Source organism: Salvelinus namaycush, chromosome 8 (assembly GCF_016432855.1).
Source record: "Salvelinus namaycush isolate Seneca chromosome 8, SaNama_1.0, whole genome shotgun sequence".
Classification (NCBI taxonomy): domain Eukaryota; kingdom Metazoa; phylum Chordata; class Actinopteri; order Salmoniformes; family Salmonidae; genus Salvelinus; species Salvelinus namaycush.
Window position 1 is genome coordinate 6,306,002 of NC_052314.1, and position 24,022 is coordinate 6,330,023.

The 24,022-nt window shown below is 44.7% G+C and overlaps 1 protein-coding gene across 2 annotated transcripts in view; it reads left to right on the top strand.

Moving 5' to 3' along the window:
• LOC120052340 (ubiquitin-conjugating enzyme E2 Q2-like) overlaps nucleotides 1–16,794 on the top strand; it is a 38,433-nt gene extending 21,639 nt beyond the window's left edge. Inside the window, exons 3-14 of one of the 2 annotated variants that reach the window (XM_038999192.1) lie at nucleotides 5,806–5,928; nucleotides 6,122–6,178; nucleotides 8,391–8,474; nucleotides 10,464–10,535; nucleotides 10,836–10,920; nucleotides 12,044–12,104; nucleotides 12,207–12,297; nucleotides 12,415–12,473; nucleotides 15,086–15,134; nucleotides 15,296–15,391; nucleotides 15,500–15,566; nucleotides 15,670–16,794. In XM_038999192.1, coding sequence (XP_038855120.1) covers nucleotides 5,806–5,928; nucleotides 6,122–6,178; nucleotides 8,391–8,474; nucleotides 10,464–10,535; nucleotides 10,836–10,920; nucleotides 12,044–12,104; nucleotides 12,207–12,297; nucleotides 12,415–12,473; nucleotides 15,086–15,134; nucleotides 15,296–15,391; nucleotides 15,500–15,566; nucleotides 15,670–15,701 — 876 coding nt within the window. In that variant the 3' untranslated portion in view covers nucleotides 15,702–16,794. The remainder of the gene's footprint in view (nucleotides 1–5,805; nucleotides 5,929–6,121; nucleotides 6,179–8,390; nucleotides 8,475–10,463; nucleotides 10,536–10,835; nucleotides 10,921–12,043; nucleotides 12,105–12,206; nucleotides 12,298–12,414; nucleotides 12,474–15,085; nucleotides 15,135–15,295; nucleotides 15,392–15,499; nucleotides 15,567–15,669) is intronic. The other variant, XM_038999193.1, reaches the window with a different exon arrangement.
• Nucleotides 16,795–24,022: the final 7,228 nt, after the last annotated feature.

Genomic DNA, 24,022 nt, shown 5'->3' on the forward strand with positions numbered 1-24,022 from the left:
ACTTTCAAAAAGTAAGTTTAGTGGCTGTGATAGGAGAAAACTGAGGATGGATCAACAACATTGTAGTTACTCCACAATACTAACCTATATTACAGTGAAAAGAAGCAAGTCTGTACAGAATAAAAAATATTCCAAAACATGCATCCCGTTTGCAATAAGTCAAATAAATAAACTTTTTGTCCTGCTTACAATGTATTCTGTTTAGGGCAAACACAACACACTGAGTACCACGCTTGGTATTTTAAAGCATGGTAGTGGCTGTATCATGTTATGGATATGCTTGTCATTGGCAAGGAGTTTTAGGATAACAGAAACTGAATAGAGTTAAGCACAGGCAAAATCCTAACAGAACTTGGCTCAGTCTGCTTTCAACAGACATTGGGAGACAAATTCACCTGTCAGCAGGACAATAACCTAAAACTCGAGGCCAATTATATACTGTTCGAGCCCTTAATGCTGATTGGCTGACAGCCGTGGTATATCAGACCGTATACCACGGGTTTGACAAAACATTTATTTTTACTGCTCTAATTACATTGGTAACCAGTTTATAATAGCAATAAGGCATGATATGGCCAATATACCACGGCTAAGGGCTTTGACTAAGAACAGCCCTTAGCTGTGGTATATTGGACATATACCACTACCCCTCGGGCCTTATTGCTAAAATATACAGAGTGTACAAAACATTAGGAACACCTTCCTAATATTGAGTTGCACCACCTTTCCCCTTCAAAACAGCCTCAATTTGTCAGGGCATGGACTCTACAAGGTGTCAAGTGTTCCACAGGGATGCTGGCCCATGTTGACTCCAATGCTTCCCACAGTTGTCAACTTGGCTGGATGTCCTTTGGATGGTGGACCATTCTTGATACACACGGGAAACTGTTCAGCATGAAAAACCCAGCAGCGTTGCAGTTCTTAACACACTCAAACCGATGCATCCTGGCACCTACTACCATACCCCTTCAAAGGCACTTCAATCTTTTGTCTTTCCCATTCACCCTCTGAATGGCGCACATGCACAACCCATGTCTTAATTGTTTGAAGGTTTAAAAGTACTTCCTTAACCTGTTTCCTACCCTTCATCTACACGGATTGAAGTGAATTTAACAGGTGACATTCAAAACCTCTAGTCTAGAGTTGGTGCGTTAATCTAAGTAACAAAGATCCCCATAAAAATGGAGGTAGTGAAGGAAAATAAAAGTGACGAATGGAGGTAGTTTTGTGCCAAGTAAAATAAGGGATTAAATATGTTTTAAAAAACAAACCTTTCTAGAGCTTTCTTATACAGTTTCTCTTAGATATTGGACAGGCACTTCAAAAACGTATTCCTTACAATGTCGTTTTCCCCCCTTTTTTAATATTTATGTGTTTGTTATTCAATGCATTTCTATGGGCTACAGTAGTGAAGTCCAAATTCAATATCTTAAACTTTTTTTGGATACCTAAAGCGGTCCTACAATTCAAAATCAAATAGCTAAATGATCCATGGTATGACATTCTTAAAACAATGTCAGCTTAGAATCCCCCTCTTTTACCTGGATTCACCTGGTCGGTCTATATCATGGAAAGAGCAGGTGTTCCTAATGTTTTGTACACTGGAGGTGCTTATCAAGACAAACATGAAATGTTCCTGAGTGACCTAGTTAGTTTTGACATAAATCGGCTTGAAAATCTATGGCAAGAATTGAAAATGTCAACTTTGCAGGATTTTTGTTTTGTGTGTTAATTCTTACATTAGCCCAGAACGTTTTTGTGTTAATACATACAGCCGGAAATAACCTTTGGATATCAGAGTGGCGGTAACTCGCCAGCATTCTGACCTGAAATACAACTTTCCCGAATTGGATCCTTTGTTCGTACCCCCCAAGGCAATTGAACTCATCCCAGAGGCTGCTCCAAGACACCACCGGCGGAGAAGTATTCAGAGTGGACTTCTAGTCCGACACAGGAGGAGTGCACACCATCCACCGCTTCCGAGTATATTTCTAGCTAATGTTCAGTCTCTGGACAATAAAGTAGACGAGCTCAGGGCGAGGATCTCCTTCCAGAGAGACATCAGGTATTGTAACATACTCTGTTTCACAGAATCATGGCTCTCTCCGGATATACTGTCCCTGTCCATACAGCCAGCTGGGTTCTCAGTATATCGCGCAGACAGATATATAAAGAACTCTGTGAAGAAGAAAGGCGGAGGTGTATGTTTCATGATTAACTACTCGTGCTGTGATTGTGATAACGTACAGGAACTTTAGTCCTTTTGTTCACCCAACCTTGAATACCTCGACAATAGTCACAGCCGTGTATTTTTCCCCCTCAAGCCGATACCACAATGGCCCTCAAGGAACAACACTGGACCTTGTGCAGACTGGATAACACATCCTTAGGCCGCATTTATTGTAGCTGGGGACTTTAACAAAGAAAATGAGGAAGCCGCTACCGAAGTTCTATCAACACATTTGCCTGTAGTATTGGCGCTTCAAAAACTCTGGACCACTCTCCCTTCCGGGATGGCTACAAGGCTCTCCCCCACCCTCGCTTCGGAAAATCAGATCATGACTTCGTTCTGCTCCTCCATATAGGCAGAAACTCAAACAGGAAGTACCCATGCTAAGGTCTATTCAACGCTGGTCATGCAAAACGCCAGTACAGAGACAGTGGAGTCGCAATTCAACGGCTCAGACTCAAGACGTATGTGGCAGGGACTCCAGACAATCACGGATAACAAAGGGAAAACCAGCCACATACACTAATGTCTTGCTCTCAGACAAGCTAAATACCTTCACCCGCTTTGAGGATAACACAGTGCCACCGACGCGGCCCGCTCCCGAGGACTGTGGGCTCTTGTTCTCCGTGGCCGATGTGAGTAAAACATTTAAGCTCGTTAACCCTCACAAGGCTGCCGGCCCAGACGACATCCCTAGCCACGTCGTCAGAGCCTGCGCGGACCAGATGGCTGGAGTGTTTACAGATATATTCAATCTCTCTTTATCCCAGTCTGCTGTCCCCACTTGCTTCAAGATGTCCACCATTGTTTTTGTACCCAAGAAAGTCATTTTATTTCATTTACCTTTGCTATCGCCCCGTAGCATGCACTTCTGTCATCATGAAGTGCTTTGAGAGGCTAGTTAGGGATCATATCACTTCCACCTTACCTGACACCCTACACCCACTTTTGCATACCGCCCGAATAGATCAACTTACGATGCAATCGCCATCACAAATCAAATCAAATGTATTTATATAGCCCTTCTTACATCAGCTGATTTCTCAAAGTGCTGTACAGAAACCCAGCCTAAAACCCCAAACAGCAAGCAATGCAGGTGTAGAAGCATCACACTGCCCTATCCCATCTAGACAAGAAGAATACCTATGTAAGAATGCTGTTAATTGACTACAGCTCAACTTTCGACACCATAGTACCCTCCAAGTTCATCACTTAGCTCAGGGCCCTTGGTCTGAACCCCGCTCTGTACAAGTAGGTCCTGGACTTCCTGACGGGCTGTCTCCATGTGGTGAAGGTAGGAAACAACACCTGGAAAAGGTGAAAGCTTCAAGTTCCTCGGCGTACCCATCACTGAGCTCCTGAAATGGTCCACCCATACAGTGTGGTGAAGGCGCAACAGCGCCTCTTCAACATCAGGCGGCTGAAGAAATTTGGCTTAGCCCCTAAGACACTCACAAACTTGTACAGATGAACCATGGAGAGCATCCTGTCGGGCTGTATCACCGCCTGGTATGGCAACTGCACCGCCCGCAACCGCAGGGCTCTCCAGAGGATGGTACAATCTGCCCAATGCATCACCAGGGACACACTGCCTGCCCTCCAGGACACCTACAGCACCCGATGTCACAGGAAGGCCAAAAAGATCATCGAGGACATCAACCACCCAAGCCACAGGCCTTTTCACCCCGCTATCATCCGAAATGCGAGGTCAGTACAGGTGCATCAAAGCTGGGGCCGAGAGACTGAAAAACAGCTTCTATCTCAAGGCCAACAGGCTGTAAAATAGTCATCACTAGCCGGCCTCCACCCAGTACCCTGCCCTGAACTTAGTCACTGTCACTAGCTGGCTACCACCTGGTTACTCTACCATGCACCTTAGAGGCTGCTGCCCTGCCCTGCCCTTGTGCCTTCTGGAAGTATTCAGACCCCTTTCACTTTATCCACATTTTGTTACGTAACATCCTTATTCTAAAATGGAATAAAAAAAGTTCTCATCAATCTACACACAATACCCCATAATGACATCACAATACCCCATAATGATGAAGCGAAAACAGGTTTTTAGAATTGTTTGCAAATGTATAAAAAAAATACCCTATTTACATAAGTATTCAGACCCTTTGCTATGAGACTTGAAATTGAGCTCAGGTGCATCCTGTTTGTTTCTACATCCTTGACATCCTTGATGTTTCTACAACTTGATTGGAGTCCACCTGTGTTAAATTCAATTGATTGGACTTGATCTGGAAAGGCACACACCTGTCTATATCATGTCCCACAGTTGACAGTGCATGTCAGAGGAAAAACCAAGCCATGAGGTCGAAGGACTTGTCCGTACCGCTCCGAGACAGGATTGTGTCGCAGGCACAGATCTTGGGAAGGTTACCAAAAAATGTCTGCAGCATTGAACGTCCCCAAGAACACAGTGGCCTCTTCTTAAATAGAAGTTTGGAACCACCAAGACTCTTCCTAGAGCTGGCCGCCCGGCCAAACTGAGCAATCGGGGGAGAAGGGCCTTGGTCAGGGAGGTGACCAAGAACCTGATGGTCACTCTGCCAGAGCTCCAGAGTTCCTCTGTGGAGATGGGAGAACCTTCAAGAAACTCAGTATTAGGAAGATGTACTTAATATTTTGTACACTCAGTATGTGTAAAGTTTACGTACTGTTTTACTCATTTCATATGTATATACTGTCTTTTAGTCCGTGCCACTCCGACATTGCCCATCCTAATATTTATATATTTCTTAATTCCATTATTTTACTTTTAGATTTGTGTGTATTGTCGTGAATTGTTAGATACTTCTGCACTGTTGGGGCTAGGAACATAAGCATTTCGCTACACCCACAATAACATCTGCTAAATATGTGTATGTGACAAATCACATTTTGATTTGATCAACCACCAACTTGACAGAGCTTGAAGAGTTAAAAAAATAATAATGTGCAAATATTGTACAATCCAGGTGTGCAAAGCTCTAAAAGACTTTCCCAGAAAACCTCAGTTGTCATCGCTACCAATGGTAGTTATAACATGTATTGAATCAGGGGGTTGAATTCTTATCTAATCAAGACGTATACATTTAATTTTTAAAATAATCAAAAACATTATTTTTTAAAACATTTTCCTAGGTTTTGACATTAGAGTATTTTGTGTAGATCATAAAATGAAAATTAAAAAAGACAGTTCAATCCCAATTTGTAACACAAGAAAATGTGGAATAAGTCGAAGGGTATGCAATACTTTCTGAAGGCACAGTACGTACCATTTAGCAGATGCTTTTATCCATAGCGACTTAGTCATGCGTGCATCATTTTTTTTTCGTATGGGTGGCCCCCAGCGGGAATGTAACCCAATGACCCTTGGCGTTACAAGTGTCATACTCTACTGACTGAGCCACATAGAACACTGACTAAGTCGCTGTGACTCTCATGGAAATCATAGTACCTCCTTCAAAATTGTTTGATCGTTTACAGTAAAGAGTTGTTGGTATTGTATTATTGTGAGAAAGGTTCGGAGATACTGTAGCTGCTGGAGAATGATAGTTGACCTGTTATTCTTTTTTTTCTTCTCCCAGCTCCTACAGCAGCTAAAGCGTCTCATCTGTGACCTGTGTCGGCTGTACAACCTGCCACAGCACCCAGATGTTGAGATGCTAGATCAGCCACTCCCTGCTGGGCCCATTAACCCAGAGCGCAAGGTAGGGCTCATTTTAGAATTAAATGATATTTCTATGGTAAGCCTAACAACCTCATATAATTTTTTATATCGAAATATAGTGATTTGCGGATGGCGACAGCCAGTATTCTGGGCCTGGGTAACATTCCATACACCATTGATACAATCAGAAAGTCATTTATTTTTTATTTTTTTCCCCCCACTCTCCCGTATAGCATGGACCAGCAGATGAAGTGACATCCGAGGAGGAGGATGAAGAAGAAATGGGCGAGGTGTGTGTGTACATGTTTACCTACCTATGTACCAAGGTAGGGCGGTTTTATGGTTGCATCATCGATCGACGGACGTTTTGACGGCCATCGTCGATGGTGACGACATCGTGATGTCACAAACAGGGTTTAGCGTATTTGAATTTGACTGCACCTCTGGAGTCTGGCAGTGTAACGGATGTGAAATGGCTAGCTAGTTAGCGGTGGTGCGCGCTAATGGCCTTTCAATCGGTGACGTCACTTGCTCTGAGACCTTGAAGTAGTGGTTCCCCTTGCTCTGCAAGGGCCGCGGCTTTTGTGGAGCGATGGGTAACGATGCTTCGTGGGTGACTGTTGTTGTGTGCAGAGGGTCCCTGGTTCGCGCCCGGGTCGGGGCGAGGGGACGGACGTAAAGTTAAACTGTTACAGCAGCACAATAGCACAGCGCTGTTCTGCACACAACAGGGTGATGTGCCAAATGGCCTATTTGCCATAGTTTACATTTTCAATGCAAACACTGCCTTCACAAAGTATTCATAAGCCTTGACTTATTCCACATTTTGTTGTTACATCCTGAACTCTAAATTAATATGATCTAAATATTTCTGACCCATCTAACACACTACCCCTATAATGACGAAGTGAAAACATGTTTTTAGACATTTTTGCAAATTTGATTGAAAATGAAAATACAGAAATATCTCATTTACATAAGTTTTCACACCCCTGAGTCAATACTTTGTAGGAGCACAATTGGCAGCGATTACAGCTGTAATTGTTTCCGGGTAAATTCTCTTAAGAGCTTTGCACACATGGATTGTACAATATTTGTACATTATTCTTTAAAAAAAAATCTTCACGTTCTGTCAATTTGGTTGTTGATCATTTCTAAACAGCCATTTTCAAGTCTTGCCATAGATTTTCAAGCCGATTTAAGTCAAAACTGTAACTAGGCCACTCAGGAACATTCAATGACGTCTTGGTAGGTAACTCAAGTGTGTATTTGTGTTACTGTACATTATGAAGCCGATTGTCCTGCTTAAAAGGTGAATTTGTCTCCCAGTGTCTGAAAGCAGACTGAACCAGGTTTTTGCCTGTGTTTAGCTCTATTTTTATTGTTTTTTTTATCCCAAAAAACTCCCTAGTCTTTGCCAATAACAAGCATACCCATAGCATGATGCAGCTTCCACCATTCTTGAAAATATTAAGAGTGGTACTCAATGATGTGTTATGTTGAATTTGCCCCAAACATAACACATTGTATTTAGGACAAAAAGTACATTTCTTCGCTGCATTTTTTGCCGTTTTACTTTAGTACCCTATTGCAAACAGGATGCATGTTTTGGAATATTTTTCTGTACAATACTTATTGACTTAGCTTTTTATTTGTGTTTCTTTTGTAAAAATGCTGAAAAACATAAATCCACTTTTGGCATTATGGGGTATTGTGTGTGTGTGTAGGTGACACAATCTCAATGTAATACATTTTATATTCTGGCTGTAATACAACAAAATGTGGAAGAAGTCAAGGGGTGTGAATGCTTTCTGAATACAATGTATTAGGTGGTTAGACTGTTGTCTTGCGTTATGTTATTAATAATTTAGCTTGACACATGACTTGGGCTCCCGAGTGGCGTAGCGGTCTAAGGCACTGCTATCTCAGTGCTAGTGGCGTCACTGCAGTCCCTGGTTCGAATCCAGGCTGCATCACATCCGGCCGTGATTGGGAGTCCCATAGGGCGGTGCACAATTGGCCCAGCGTTGTCCGGGGTAGGCCGTCATTGTAAATCAGAGTTTTTTTTTCTTAACTGACTTGCCTTTAAATAAAGGTTAAATAAATAAATGATAATTTAAAAAAACTATTTGACACGGATATAATTGTTTTTAAAAGGCTAATATAAGTGATATAAGTATTTTTATGGACAAAAGAAAGTCCTACCAATTCGTAAATCATTCTCTAGCCTAGACTAGCCAAAATAACTAGGTCTAACACTGTTTGGGCCTAGCAATGTGTCCTTTTATATTGCCTTCTTCCCTTCCAATTGACCCCTATCGTCTATTCCTGCCATGATTGGATGATCTGTCATTTAAGACATCGCCCAACCCTACTATGTGCAATGATATATATATATAGAAACTGATAATGTCCACATTCATCATAAACTTATTGTGCTCTATATACATTCGCTTGTGTTTCTATACTATATGCAATAAAACTGTAGATTGTGTTCAGCAGGACATTGAAGACCTGGACCACTATGAGATGAAGGAAGAGGAGCCAGTGGACGGGAAGAAGTCAGAGGACGACGGAATAGAGAAGGTAGTTACCCTGCATGCATCTGTCTCTGTCTGTCTACATAACATTAAGAACACTTGCTCTTTCCATGACATAGACTGACCAGGTGAAAGCTATGAAAGTGTTCCTTGTACTTAAGTGTAGTTGAAGAGGAGGAGACGGGTGAAAGAAGGATTTTTATGCCTTGAGACATGGATTGTGTATGTGTGCCATTGAGTGCTTGAGGTGTCACTACAGACCTGGGTTTGATCCCGGGCTGTGTTGCAGCCGGCCGCGACCGGGAGACCCATGAGTCGGCTTACAATTGGCTCAGTGTCGTCCAGGTTAGGGGTGGGTTTAGCTGCCCGAGATTTCCTTGTACCATCGCGCCCCAGCTACTCCTGTGGCGGGCTTGACGCATGCGCGCTGACACGGTCGTACGGTGTTTCCTCCCGACACTTTGGTGCGGCTGGCTTCCGGGTTAAGTGAGCATTGTGTCAAGAAGCAGCGCGGCTTGGTTGGGTTGTGTTTCGGAGGACGCACGGCTCTCGACCGTCGCCTCTCCCGTGTCCATACGGGAGTAGCAGCGATGGGACAAGACTGTAACTACCAATTGGCTACCACGAAATTGGGGAGAAAAAAGAGGGGGAATGCCAACAAAAAAATCCACCACTCAAAGGACATTCAACCAACTTGACCATACTGTGGGAAGCATTGGAGTCAACATGGGCCACCAACCCTTTGGATTGCTTTAAACATTTTTGCGAAAGGGTGTTGGGGGGTGCAACTCAATATTAGGAAGGTGTTCCTGATGTTTGTTATGCTCAGTGTATATAGTTGACTTTTCTTTTTACGGTCTTCCCTAGCCTGGTTGTGTCCAGCTATTACATTCGACTCCTTGTACTCCGTGTCGTTTACCAAAGAGGCCAATAGGGTCTGGCTCCAGCTGATGTCTTTTCAGGAAACGGATGCTGCGAGACCTACGAGCTCAAACAAGACGAATGGTGCCAGAGAGGACTAGCTAGTGTTAGCAGAACTGAGTGATTTACCTTTAGCTATATTGTCGAATTAATGGAAACGATCATTATGCTTTGGCATTATGAATACTCTGTTTCTCTGTAAATAATTGTAATATTGAGAGTAAAAAAAACTGGTAAAAATCCCTAACCAGGAAATGTAAAACAGAGAAAACAGAATTCAGGAAATACAAAATATAATTTTATGGAACCCCCTTGATAGTTTATTAACCATTATTTTACCAGGTATATTTACAGGACACATCTCTTGTACACCAAGGACCTGGTGAAGTGTTGCAGGGTAGAGGAGAATAATGTGCTTATTTGAAAACTATACAAAAATAGTAGCTCGCAGCGGTTCAGTTTTTTAAAAAGTAGCTTATTTTGTCCGGTCGAAACCAGTCTGTCAAAAGTTGCTAGCTCATGTCTAAAATTCGCTAACTAAATACATTCTGCAATTGGGACTTCTCTAAGCCTCGCCACCCTTGGTTGCTGTTGCAACCTCGGACAACATTTTCCTGGGAAGTCCTATTTCCCATTCAACCACTGGCGAAGTCCCCCCTCACATTGATCTCAAACTGTTTTTAATACTCAATGAAAATGAACACAGACTACCCCCTTTCTAATCAGGAAACTCTTGGGTGTGTTGTGGTGGACTGTCATTACAATTGCTTTAGTGGAAACCTGGTAAAATGTTATTTCCAACAACCAATGACCAACTCAGCCATAAATCCCAGCTGCATATTGAATGTTGAGATTGACGAAAAGGCCAGTCTCTTTGGAAAATGACATGGAGTGGCGTGTTAGACTGGTACCCAGACTACGTCTTCCCTGCATGTTATTTTTAAGCATTTCATGATACTGTGTAGTCTTTTACTATTGTTTTACTATCTTATATATTTTTTACAAATAAATAAATAATTGTTTTCATCTAACTTTTTATTATTAAATGAAGCACTTCCTACTGCATTTTCTTTTTGGTACGAAATGTGCTATATAAATACAATTTGATTTGAAGGAGAATCTGGCCATCCTTGAGAAGATCCGTAAGAACCAGAGGCAGGACCACTTGAACGTAAGTGCTCATTCGGTAAGGTTTCTTTCTTCTTTTTCAGGGGGGGACGGGAACATTTCTACTGTTGTATAGTCTCTCTGTTTTTTTTCTTCTCAACCTAGTCCTTGGGGACCACCAGCCATATTTCATCCATTCCAAAAACTAGCTCACCTGATTCAACAAGTTCACTAATCGTAAAGCCCATGATTGGCTAAATTAGCCGTGTGAGTGTTTTGGAATAGATCAAAAGTAGGTGTGGTCCTGGAGGACTGGATTGAGAAACGGTGCTCTGTTAGCCTGGTTCTGATCCCAGTGGTGTTGTGATGCCTGTTTCAGGGTGCCGTCTCTGGTTCCGTTCAGGCCTCCGATCGTCTCATGAAGGAACTCAGGGAGATCTACAGATCACAGAGTTACAAGACAGGTGAGTCTGGCCTGGTTCAGTTTAGGACTGGGCGATATATCGAATTAATTTCAATTTCTATGTTTTTTTTGTTGTTGTTGTGATTTTTACCTCACGCCAACTAAGTTGAGAGATCACATCTTCCTCTCTGGCAAGCGGTTTCAACTCGATATTTACATTTGAGGTTTGGTCCAAAAGAATCGGTCATATGGACACCGAAACACATTGAGACATTATTTTACTGTAATAGATGAGTTCACTTCTCTATCAATACCCTTTTTTATGTCTCAACTAGTCAAATTGCATGCAGAGCAGACACTACTAAAACGCTCCAACCCTAGTGTCTACCCCATCCCCATTAGCCCTCACCCTTTAGTGTCTACCCCTCCCCTTTGGCCCTCACCCTTTAGTGTCTACCCCTCCCCTTTGGCCCTCACCCTTTAGTGTCTACCCTCCCCAGTTGACCATCACCCTTTAGTGTCTACCCCTCCCCAGTTGACCATCACCCTTTAGTGTCTACCCCTCCCCAGTTGACCATCACCCTTTAGTGTCTGCCCCTCCCCATTAGCCCTCACCCTTTAGTGTCTACCCCTCCCCAGTTGGCCCTCACCCTTTAGTGTCTACCCCTCCCCTTTGGCCCTCACCCTTTAGTGTCTACCCCTCCCCTTTGGCCCTCACCCTTTAGTGTCTACCCCTCCCCAGTTGGCCCTCACCCTTTAGTGTCTACCCCTCCCCAGTTGGCCCTCACCTTTTTAGTCATTCAGTTTTTGTTTTTTTATGTTTGTGTAGTAAAGATTTCAGATTTTATTTTCATTGTTTTTGTATTAGTTTTCTCCTGTGAAGCACCTTGCGTTGCATTCCTTGTATGAAATGTGCTGTATAAAAATAGCTGGATTTTGTCTTCACCTCCCCATTGGTTCAAACTGTACACTGTCTACCACTCCCCATTGGTTCAAACCCTTCAGTGCTTGTAGATCTGGGCTGATGATGAAAACAATCATAACATGTTTATTAACTCCTTGGGGTCGATGTCCACGCCCTTTGGAAAATGTAATTGGCATAATTGGAGAGAGAAAATCCCCATCAAAATCCGTCTGTTTTAACAGTGATATTCACCTGTACATATCTTGTTATTAATTTCCAGGTATTTATTCAGTGGAGCTAGTCAATGACAGCCTTTATGAATGGCACGTCAAAATAAGAACGTAAGTATTCAGATCCGGGTACTATTTCATAGAGACGTGTAGTTTCCTATCTGTCCAAGTCTGGATAAAATAGTCTAATCATTCTGTTATTTATTTTAACAGGGTAGACCCAGATAGTCCACTACATAGTGACTTGCAAGTTATGAAGGAGAAGGAAGGGGTGGACTACATTCTGCTCAGTTTCTCATATAAAGTGAGTTTCATTTGTTGATCGATAAAAAATAATTATAATAATAATTATACATTGGCTTCTATTGGACCTGAAAGAGGTTTTGAGCTAAAAAGATTTCTTCTTGTTTGTCTCTTGCAGGATAACTTTCCCTTTGACCCACCGTTCGTACGGGTCGTCTCTCCTGTGCTGTCTGGCGGGTGAGTGCTGCTCAGTGAAGTCTGGGTGGACTTTCTCTCTCTGTCATTGTTCATTATTTCATTGTGTCATTGTTCATTATTTCATTGTGTCATTGTTCATTATGTCCTTGGAGGGATCGGTTCATTGTGTCCTTGGAGGGATCGGCTCATTGTGTCCTTGGAGGGATCGGCTCATTGTGTCCTTGGAGGGATCGGCTCATTGTGTCCTTGGCGTGAACGGTTCATTTATGTCCTTGGCGTGAACGGTTCATTGTGTCTTTAGCGTGAACGGTTCATTGTGTCCTTGGCGTGAATGGCTCATTGTGTCCTTGGAGGGAACGGCTCATTGTGTCCTTGGAGGGATCGGCTCATTGTGTCGTTGGAGGGATCGGCTCATTGTGTCGTTGGAGGGATCGGCTCATTGTGTCGTTGGAGGGATCGGCTCATTGTGTCGTTGGAGGGATCGGCTCATTGTGTCGTTGGAGGGATCGGCTCATTGTGTCGTTGGAGGGATCGGCTCATTGTGTCGTTGGAGGGATCGGCTCATTGTGTCGTTGGAGGGATCGGCTCATTGTGTCGTTGGAGGGATCGGCTCATTGTGTCGTTGGAGGGATCGGCTCATTGTGTCGTTGGAGGGATCGGCTCATTGTGTCGTTGGAGGGATCGGCTCATTGTGTCGTTGGAGGGATCGGCTCATTGTGTCCTTGGAGGGAACGGCTCATTGTGTCCTTGGAGGGAACGGCTCATTGTGTCCTTGGAGGGAACGGCTCATTGTGTCCTTGGAGGGAACGGCTCATTGTGTCCTTGGAGGGAACGGCTCATTGTGTCCTTGGAGGGAACGGCTCATTTATGTCCTTGGCGTGAACGGTTCATTTGTGTCCTTGGCGTGAACGGTTCATTTGTGTCCTTGGCGTGAACGGTTCATTGTGTCCTTGGCGTGAACGGTTCATTGTGTCCTTGGCGTGAACGGTTCATTGTGTCCTTGGCGTGAACGGTTCATTGTGTCCTTGGCGTGAACGGTTCATTGTGTCCTTGGCGTGAACGGCTCATTGTGTCCTTGGCGTGAACGGCTCATTTATGTCCTTGGCGTGAGCGGTTCATTTATGTCCTTGGCGTGAGCGGTTCATTGTGTCCTTGGCGTGAACGGCTCATTTATGTCCTTGGCGTGAGCGGTTCATTTATGTCCTTGGCGTGAACGGTTCATTGTGTCCTTGGCGTGAACGGTTCATTGTGTCCTTGGCGTGAACGGTTCATTGTGTCCTTGGCGTGAACGGTTCATTGTGTCCTTGGCGTGAACGGTTCATTTATGTCCTTGGCGTGAGCGGTTCATTGTGTCCTTGGCGTGATCGATTCCTTGTTCATTATTTCATTGTGTCATTGTTCATTTATGTCCTTGGCGTGAACGGTTCATTGTGTCCTTGGCGTGAACGGTTCATTGTGTCCTTGGAGGGATCGGTTCATTGTGTCCTTGGAGGGAACGGCTCATTGTGTCCTTGGAGGGATCGGCTCATTGTGTTCTTGGAGGGAACGGCTCATTGTGTCCTTGCCGCCAAGGACACAATGTTCCCTTTACGTTGTCTTTGGGTCAAGAACGGCTCATTGTGTCCTTGGCGTGAACGGTTCATTGTGTCCTTGGAGGGAACGGCTCATTGTGTCCTTGGAGGGATCGGCTCATTGTGTCCTTGGAGGGATCGGCTCATTGTGTCCTTGGAGGGAACGGCTCATTGTGTCCTTGGCGTGAACGGTTCATTTATGTCCTTGGCGTGAACGGTTCATTTATGTCCTTGGCGTGAACGGTTCATTTATGTCCTTGGCGTGAACGGTTCATTTATGTCCTTGGCGTGAACGGTTCATTTATGTCCTTGGCGTGAACGGCTCATTGTGTCCTTGGAGGGAACGGCTCATTGTGTCCTTGGAGGGAACGGCTCATTGTGTCCTTGGAGGGAACGGCTCATTGTGTCCTTGGCGTGAACGGTTCATTTATGTCCTTGGCGTGAACGGTTCATTTATGTCCTTGGCGTGAACGGTTCATTTATGTCCTTGGCGTGAACGGTTCATTTATGTCCTTGGCGTGAATGGCTCATTTATGTCCTTGGCGTGAATGGCTCATTGTGTCCTTGGAGGGAACGGCTCATTGTGTCCTTGGAGGGATCGGCTCATTGTGTCCTTGGCGTGAACGGTTCATTTATGTCCTTGGCGTGAACGGTTCATTTATGTCCTTGGCGTGAACGGTTCATTTATGTCCTTGGAGGGAACGGCGCATTGTGTCCTTGGAGGGATAGGCTCATTGTGTCATTATCCATCACTAATGCAAATCATTCTGAACTACTGTTTTAACCAATGAGACTAGTTTGATGATAAAAGAAACATTACCTTTTTTAATATTTTTTTATTTTATTATTATTATTTTATTTAACTAGGCAAGTCGGTTAAGAACAAATTCTTATACCTACTGTGAAATGTAGTTGTCGTACATAGCTACTTTATGTTGAATACACTGGTACGTTGAGTGTCTGCTAAATGACAAGAATGAGATGGGCCTAATCGTTGTCTGGTAACGTGGACCGGTCCTGGCACTTCTCCATCTTGAACTGGTACTGAGCTGATACTTCTCTCCATTCATTCTGTTTCAGTTACGTTCTTGGCGGAGGTGCCTTGTGTATGGAACTTCTCACAAAACAGGTCTGGATCATATTTAACCATTCACACAATGTGTGAAAAGTGGTTGAGGAAGTTGGCTCTTTCTCTTAGCTCAATTGTCTTCTCTCCTTTTGTTGCTCTCTTCTGACAGAAGTGACCAGGTGAAAACCGACCTAATGATGTATTTCTTTACGTTGTTCCAGGGCTGGAGCAGTGCCTATTCCATAGAGTCTGTGATCATGCAGATCAATGCCACTTTAGTCAAAGGAAAAGCCAGAGTGCAGTTTGGAGCCAATAAGGTAGGCTAATGCGTTCACCATCCTGGTAATTGGTACCAGTGATATGAGGTTGTCGAAGATGAGTCTGATCTGGTTTTACTTATTTGTTTTTTGTTTTTTTCCTTTCAGAACCAGTACAATCTTGCCAGAGCACAACAGTCATACAAATCCCTGGTCCAGATTCACGAAAAGAATGGTAAGTCCCAACTATCAATCCATATGAGCTTGAATGATGTATAATATTGATAATATATACACCAGTGGGTACTATGGCAACCTCCTGTGTTATTTTTGTTCAGGCTGGTACACACCTCCTAAAGAAGACGGCTAAAGAAGTCACTCCTCGTACTCACTGGGAACAGAATAGCGTCTTTGGGTCAAAAACTTTCTTTTGTTTAGTTTTTTTTTGGGGGGGGTGGAGTTTTTTCTCCCTTCTGACATATCAGGAGTAAGTAAATCATCTTTCTCCTGGAAACCAACTGACAAAATTCTTCCATCTCGCCTGGCGTCGTCGGCTCAGTTGACCAGTATCTCTCCTCTCTGCCTGGTCCAACAATAGGCTAGACTTCCTACTCCCCCCACCCACCCCCCGTCGCTCTCACGTCACTCCACTTCCTCTGAGGGGCGTGTTTGTGGAGACTGAGGGCATCGTGCGCATCTTTAAAAAAAGGTTCTTGTTTTCCCTTCTCTCAAAAATGTGGAGAATGGCTTTTTTCTTCTTCTGTACATACGCTGGTGTGACAACGTGGACTTGACATAAAATCACCATCTGTTTCTCCTGGGAGAGAGAGAGAGAGAGAGAGAGAGAGAACACTGATGTTCTGACAAGACGAGAGCTAGTTGGTTTGTTCGTAGCCATGTCCTTCTTTGTTTTTAGTGTGACTCTGTCAGCTCTTACCTTACAGCCACGGCATGGTCAGTGGGATTTAACTGAAAGCTCTGTGGTGACCGTTTGAATTTAAAGCGAAGAAGATGATGATGATGATGATGATGATGATGATGTTTCAGTGATGTCATCTTTCGTGACACTGCTCCTTATTCCTCCTCACTTTGTGTAATATTTACTGGTACAAATTGCAGGCATTGTTAAAATATTATACGCTTAAAATTGTAATTGTACTTGCTGGCTTGTTTAATGTCCCATGAGCCAGATTGGTGACAAAATGGTGTGTGACTAGGATGCAGGAGGGGCTTTAAACTGAGTCTGAGGTTCTGTCCTAAATGAAATCCTATTCCCTACACACTACACTACTTTTGACCGGGGCCCTATGGGAATACAAACGTAGGATGTTGACAAAGCTCTTAGAATAAAGCAAAGCATCTCTGCTGTGGGTTTCAGATAAATGGATGGTCAAAAGCAGTAAACTATGTAGACCAGGGCAACCCCAACCCTCTTCCTGGAGATCTACTGTCCTGTAGGTTTTCAGTCCAACCCTCTTCCTGGAGATCTACTGTCCTGTAGGTTTACAGTCCAACCCTCTTCCTGGAGATCTACTGTCCTGTAGGTTTACAGTCCAACCCTCTTCCTGGAGATCTACTGTCCTGTAGGTTTACAGTCCAACCCTCTTCCTGGAGATCTACTGTCCTGTAGGTTTTCAGTCCAACCCTCTTCCTGGAGATCTACTGTCCTGTAGGTTTTCAGTCCAACCCTCTTCCTGGAGATCTTTTGTCCTGTTGGTTTTCAGTCCAACCCTAATTTAGAATATCTGATTCAGCTAGTTAAGGTCTTGTTGAGCAGCTAATTAGTAGAATCAGGTGTGTTTAATTAGGGTTGGACTGTAAACCCACAGGACAGTAGATCTCCAGGAAGAGGGTTGGGCTGTAAACCTACAGGACAGTAGATCTCCAGGAAGAGGGTTGGGCTGTAAACCTACAGGACAGTAGATCTCCAGGAAGAGGGTTGGACTGTAAACCTACAGGACAGTAGATCTCCAGGAAGAGGGTTGGGCTGTAAACCTACAGGACAGTAGATCTCCAGGAAGAGGGTTGGGCTGTAAACCTACAGGACAGTAGATCTCCAGGAAGAGGGTTGGGCTGTAAACCTACAGGGCAGTAGATCTCCAGGAAGAGTGTTGGGCTGTAAACCTACAGGGCAGTAGATCTCCAGGAAGAGGGTTGGGCTGTAAACCTACAGGGCAGTAGATCTCCAGGAAGAGGGTTGGGCTGTAAACCTACAGGGCAGTAGATCTCCAGGAAGAGGGTTGGGCTGTAAACCTACAGTAGATCTCCAGGAAGAGGGTTGGGCTGTAAACCTACAGGACAGTAGATCTCCAGGAAGAGGGTTGGGCTGTAAACCTACAGGACAGTAGATCTCCAGGAAGAGGGTTGGGCTGTAAACCTACAGGACAGTAGATCTCCAGGAAGAGGGTTGGACTGTAAACCTACAGTAGATCTCCAGGAAGAGGGTTGGGCTGTAAACCTACAGGACAGTAGATCTCCAGGAAGAGGGTTGGGCTGTAAACCTACAGGGCAGTAGATCTCCAGGAAGAGGGTTGGGCTGTAAACCTACAGGGCAGTAGATCTCCAGGAAGAGGGTTGGGCTGTAAACCTACAGTAGATCTCCAGGAAGAGGGTTGGGCTGTAAACCTACAGGGCAGTAGATCTCCAGGAAGAGGGTTGGGCTGTAAACCTACAGGGCAGTAGATCTCCAGGTAGAGGGTTGGGCTGTAAACCTACAGGGCAGTAGATCTCCAGGAAGAGGGTTGGACTGTAAACCTACAGGACAGTAGATCTCCAGGAAGAGGGTTGGGCTGTAAACCTACAGGGCAGTAGATCTCCAGGAAGAGGGTTGGGCTGTAAACCTACAGGGCAGTAGATCTCCAGGAAGAGGGTTGGGCTGTAAACCTACAGGGCAGTAGATCTCCAGGTAGAGGGTTGGGCTGTAAACCTACAGGGCAGTAGATCTCCAGGAAGAGGGTTGGACTGTAAACCTACAGGGCAGTAGATCTCCAGGAAGAGGGTTGGACTGTAAACCTACAGGGCAGTAGATCTCCAGGTAGAGGGTTGGGCTGTAAACCTACAGGGCAGTAGATCTCCAGGAAGAGGGTTGGACTGTAAACCTACAGGACAGTAGATCTCCAGGAAGAGGGTTGGGCTGTAAACCTACAGGGCAGTAGATCTCCAGGAAGAGGGTTGGGCTGTAAACCTACAGGGCAGTAGATCTCCAGGAAGAGGGTTGGGCTGTAAACCTACAGGGCAGTAGATCTCCAGGTAGAGGGTTGGGCTGTAAACCTACAGGGCAGTAGATCTCCAGGAAGAGGGTTGGACTGTAAACCTACAGGGCAGTAGATCTCCAGGAAGAGGGTTGGACTGTAAACCTACAGGGCAGTAGATCTCCAGGAAGAGGGTTGGGCTGTAAACCTACAGGGCAGTAGATCTCCAGGAAGAGGGTTGGGCTGTAAACCTACAGGGCAGTAGATCTCCAGGAAGAGGGTTGGGCTGTAAACCTACAGGGCAGTAGATCTCCAGGAAGAGGGTTGGGCTGTAAACCTACAGGGCAGTAGATCTCCAGGAAGAGGGTTGGGCTGTAAACCTACAGGGCAGTAGATCTCCAGGAAGAGGGTTGGGCTGTAAACCTACAGGGCAGTAGATCTCCAGGAAGAGGGTTGGGCTGTAAACCTACAGGGCAGTAGATCTCCAGGAAGAGGGTTGGGCTGTAAACCTACAGGGCAGTAGATCTCCAGGAAGAGGGTTGGGCTGTAAACCTACAGGGCAGTAGATCTCCAGGAAGAGGGTTGGGCTGTAAACCTACAGGGCAGTAGATCTCCAGGAAGAGGGTTGGGCTGTAAACCTACAGGGCAGTAGATCTCCAGGAAGAGGGTTGGGCAGTCCTGATATAGGGAATCACTCAATACCATCTCCTTGCTGTCCTGTAGCATGCAGCTTTTGATCCTCATTCACCCACACCGTCTGAATATTATTCATGTACTATAGTTGAACTGGGCTCCACCTGTCATTTTGTAAATCCATGTACCTGTCTTAAATATACCATTGGGGGGGGGGCAGAACAAGTGTGCTTACCGGCCACAGACTGATGTCTCAGAATGCAGGAGGATGTCTCTGGTGTGAGGCCAGAAGGTTTTGTGTCTATCCCAAACGGCACCCTATTCCCTACATAGTGCACTACTTTTTGACAAGAGCTCTATTGGTCCCTGGTCTAAAATATTGCAGTATCTTGGGAATGGGGTGCCATTTTGGATCTAGGCGTTGTGTCTGACATGGCAACGTATTCTCTTCATAGTGCACTATATAGGGAATGGGGTGCCATTTTGGATCTAGGCGTTGTGTCTGACATGGCACCGTATTCTCTTCATAGTGCACTATATAGGGAATGGGGTGCCATTTTGGATCTAGGCGTTGTGTCTGACATGGCACCGTATTCTCTTCATAGTGCACTATATAGGGAATGGGGTGCCATTTTGGATCTAGGCGTTGTGTCTGACATGGCACCGTATTCTCTTCATAGTCCACTATATAGGGAATGGGGTGCCATTTTGGATCTAGGCGTTGTGTCTGACATGGCAACGTATTCTCTTCATAGTGCACTATATAGGGAATGGGGTGCCATTTTGGATCTAGGCGTTGTGTCTGACATGGCACCGTATTCTCTTCATAGTGCACTATATAGGGAATGGGGTGCCATTTTGGATCTAGGCGTTGTGTCTGACATGGCACCGTATTCTCTTCATAGTGCACTATATAGGGAATGGGGTACCATTTTGGATCTAGGCGTTGTGTCTGACATGGCACCGTATTCTCTTCATAGTCCACTATATAGGGAATGGGGTACCATTTTGGATCTAGGCGTTGTGTCTGACATGGCACCGTATTCTCTTCATAGTGCACTATATAGGGAATGGGGTGCCATTTTGGATCTAGGCGTTGTGTCTGACATGGCACCGTATTCTCTTCATAGTGCACTATATAGGGAATGGGGTGCCATTTTGGATCTAGGCGTTGTGTCTGACATGGCAACGTATTCTCTTCATAGTGCACTATATAGGGAATGGGGTGCCATTTTGGATCTAGGCGTTGTGTCTGACATGGCACCGTATTCTCTTCATAGTCCACTATATAGGGAATGGGGTGCCATTTTGGATCTAGGCGTTGTGTCTGACATGGCACCGTATTCTCTTCATAGTCCACTATATAGGGAATGGGGTGCCATTTTGGATCTAGGCGTTGTGTCTGACATGGCACCGTATTCTCTTCATAGTCCACTATATAGGGAATGGGGTGCCATTTTGGATCTAGGCGTTGTGTCTGACATGGCACCGTATTCTCTTCATAGTCCACTATATAGGGAATGGGGTACCATTTTGGATCTGGGTGTTGTATAAGCATTATGACCGTCTTGTTTTATTCTAAGGAATGCAAACTAAGATAGTTTTGTTCCTCCCAACCGACACTGAGGTTAGTGTACCTTCTCTTTCTCCTCAACAACGCGCTGTTCTTCGACTTGCACCGTTAAAGGTATAGCCATCTGAAGTTAGCATTAGCAGAGCTAACGTAGCCCTGTAGCGAGTGGTTAGCGCCATGCTAACATTAAGAGGCCTTTATGAGTAGGTAACTATCCGGTGTTTTTATTTGGTGGTTGGTGGGTTTGCTCATGACATGACGACCACTGTTGTACTGCATTTAAAGACGCCGACTGCCTTTGTTCCAGATCTGTTTTTGTACGGTCTTTCCAAAATGTCACAGGACTTGACAAGACCGCACAAACATACCTGGGACCAAACCAGGCTAGAAGCGTAGTAGACGAGGCTTCCGTGGCACAACACACATGAGACGTAGAGGGATGAAAGATGCTGTGGCTATGCACCGTTCACTCTATCCATTCCTGTACCAAACTTGTAAAGCTGTGATTTTTTATTTTACCCCTCCATCAGTTACGTTATTAGTCAGTAGTCAGTTTTTCTATAGTCAGCTTTCATTGGAGGTTGAAGCATTTGTGAGACTTACACAATTGTATGTTTTCAATCGATCATATTAGTATTCCTATTATTACAGGACAGAGTTTTCATTGGGCTGTAGCAAGGCTGGCCAACCCTCTGCCTGGAGATCTTCTGTCCTGTTGGTTTTCAGTCTAACCCTCTGCCTGTAGATCTTCTGTCCTGTTGGTTTTCAGTCTAACCCTCTGCCTGGAGATCTTCTGTCCTGTTGGTTTTCAGTCTAACCCTCTGCCTGGAGATCTTCTGTCCTGTTGGTTTTCAGTCTAACCCTCTGCCTGGAGATCTTCTGTCCTGTTGGTTTTCAGTCTAACCCTCTGCCTGGAGATCTTCTGTCCTGTTGGTTTTCAGTCTAACCCTCTGCCTGGAGATCTTCTGTCCTGTTGGTTTTCAGTCTAACCCTCTGCCTGGAGATCTTCTGTCCTGTTGGTTTTCAGTCTAACCCTCTGCCTGGAGATCTTCTGTCCTGTTGGTTTTCAGTCTAACCCTCTGCCTGGAGATCTTCTGTCCTGTTGGTTTTCAGTCTAACCATAATTTAGCGGTTCTGATTCATCTAGTTAAGATCTTGTTGAGCAGCTAATTAGTAGAATCAGATGTGTTAAATTAGGGTTGACCTGAAAACCCACAGGACGATAGATCTCCAGGAAGAGGGTTGACCTGAAAACCCACAGGACGGTAGATCTCCAGGAAGAGGGTTGACCTGAAAACCCACAGGACGATAGATCTCCAGGAAGAGGGTTGACCTGAAAACCCACAGGACGGTAGATCTCCAGGAAGAGGGTTGGACTGAAAACCCACAGGACGATAGATCTCCAGGAAGAGGGTTGGGCAGCCCTGGTCTATAGTATACAACCTTTCATTGGGTGATATATTCTAAATTCTATAGCTACCTAAGTTGAAACACAGTTGACTATTTGTAGGGGGATTTTCCTTGTCCTGGTAAATTAAATGCATCTTAGGTATGTCCCAGATGACACCCTCTTTCCTTATATAGTGAACTACTTTCTTTAGTAGGGCTTAGGTCAAACAAAAGTAGTTCACTATGTGAGGAATAAGCTGCTGTTTGGGACGTAGAATACCAGGCTTGGTTGAACATATAAACAGTGTATGTTGAGGCTCTGTGTTTTTCACCTTGTATACCAAGAATGTTTGGCTAAATATCTTTTTTTTATTTTTTATGTGTACTAATAAGAAGGATTACTGTATTATACTGTGTAAGTATAAATTGCTCTTATGAACTGATGCGGAAGTTTTGGAATGCCGTTACTTACCCCCTTTTTTTTGTTTTTTTTTTGTTTAGTGTTTCTCGTGTAACACATCTGCAGTGCTACTATAAGATGTCTCCCAAATGGCACCCTATGGAGTGCACTTCTTTTGCCCAGGGCCAATAGGGTATAGGGTGCACTACTTTTGACCATGGGCAATAGGGTATATGGTGCACTTCTTTTGATCAGGGCCAATAGGGAATAGGGTGCACTACTTTTGACCAGGGCCAATAGGGAATAGGGTGCACTTCTTTTGACCAGGGCCAATAGGGATTAGGGTGCACTACTTTTGACCAGGGCCAATAGGGAATAGGGTGCACTACCTTTGACCAGGACCCATAGGGAATAGGGTGCACTACTTTTGACCAGGGCCAATAGGGTGCACTTCTTTTGACCAGGGCCAATAGGGTGCACTACTTTTGACCAGGGCCAATAGGGAATAGGGTGCACTACTTTTGACCAGGGCCAATAGGGATTAGGGTGCACTACTTTTGACCAGGGCCAATAGGGAATAGGGTGCACTACTTTTGACCAGGGCCAATAGGGAATAGGGTGCACTACTTTTGACCAGGGCCAATAGGGAATAGGGTGCACTTCTTTTGACCAGGGCCAATAGGGAATAGGGTGCCATTTGGGATGTATTCTGTGTTTTATCCTGTGGGTTGTCTCACCCTTTCTGCAAAAGCAGTTTTGAACTGAACAAAACTCAGGTAAACAAACTGTTTACTTTTGGAGGGGATAACTGTGGCCCAAATAGCAACCTATTCGCTATAAATTTGATCAGAGCCCCATATAGGGAATAGGGCCCTGGTCAAAAGTAGTGCGCTATATAGGGTGCCTGGGGACACCCAGGGCCCTTTCTGCATGTCCACCCCCATGCTTTGACTGGTATCAAAAACATTATGAGCATCTGCTGTATGTTTGTCTTTAGCCTCTTAACTAATACATATATGCAGGCTAGGCTACTGTTTTTTTTTTTTGATAGTGCAAGAGGTCTTTTAAATATCTCAAATGTAATGTTAAATATATATTTGCACAAAATGGCAAGGATGTGCCTCAGTGGTCAATATACCTAAAATAACAAATCCAAGTCCTTCAAGAACCTCACCTTTTTCTGAATCAGGGGGAAACATTTTTATTTCAATATCAACTCTTCTATTCCTTATTGATAGCGGTCTGAATGATGTTTCCAGTCTGAATCATACAGGCTGCGTCTCCCTTCTCCACCGTTCATCCCAAAGTGTACGACGTGCGCACTTCACGTCATGGATTTACATTGCTGGAGGGAGTTTCAACCATTTGTTAAATCTACGACCGTTGAGCGTGCGGGTGCCCATTTTCTGGAGAAAGGTGGAGAATGGCGATGTAGCCACAGGTTGTTGTATTTCTAGGGGTCGACAGGTGGGGGGGGGGGGGGGGGGGGTTAATTCTGTACTACA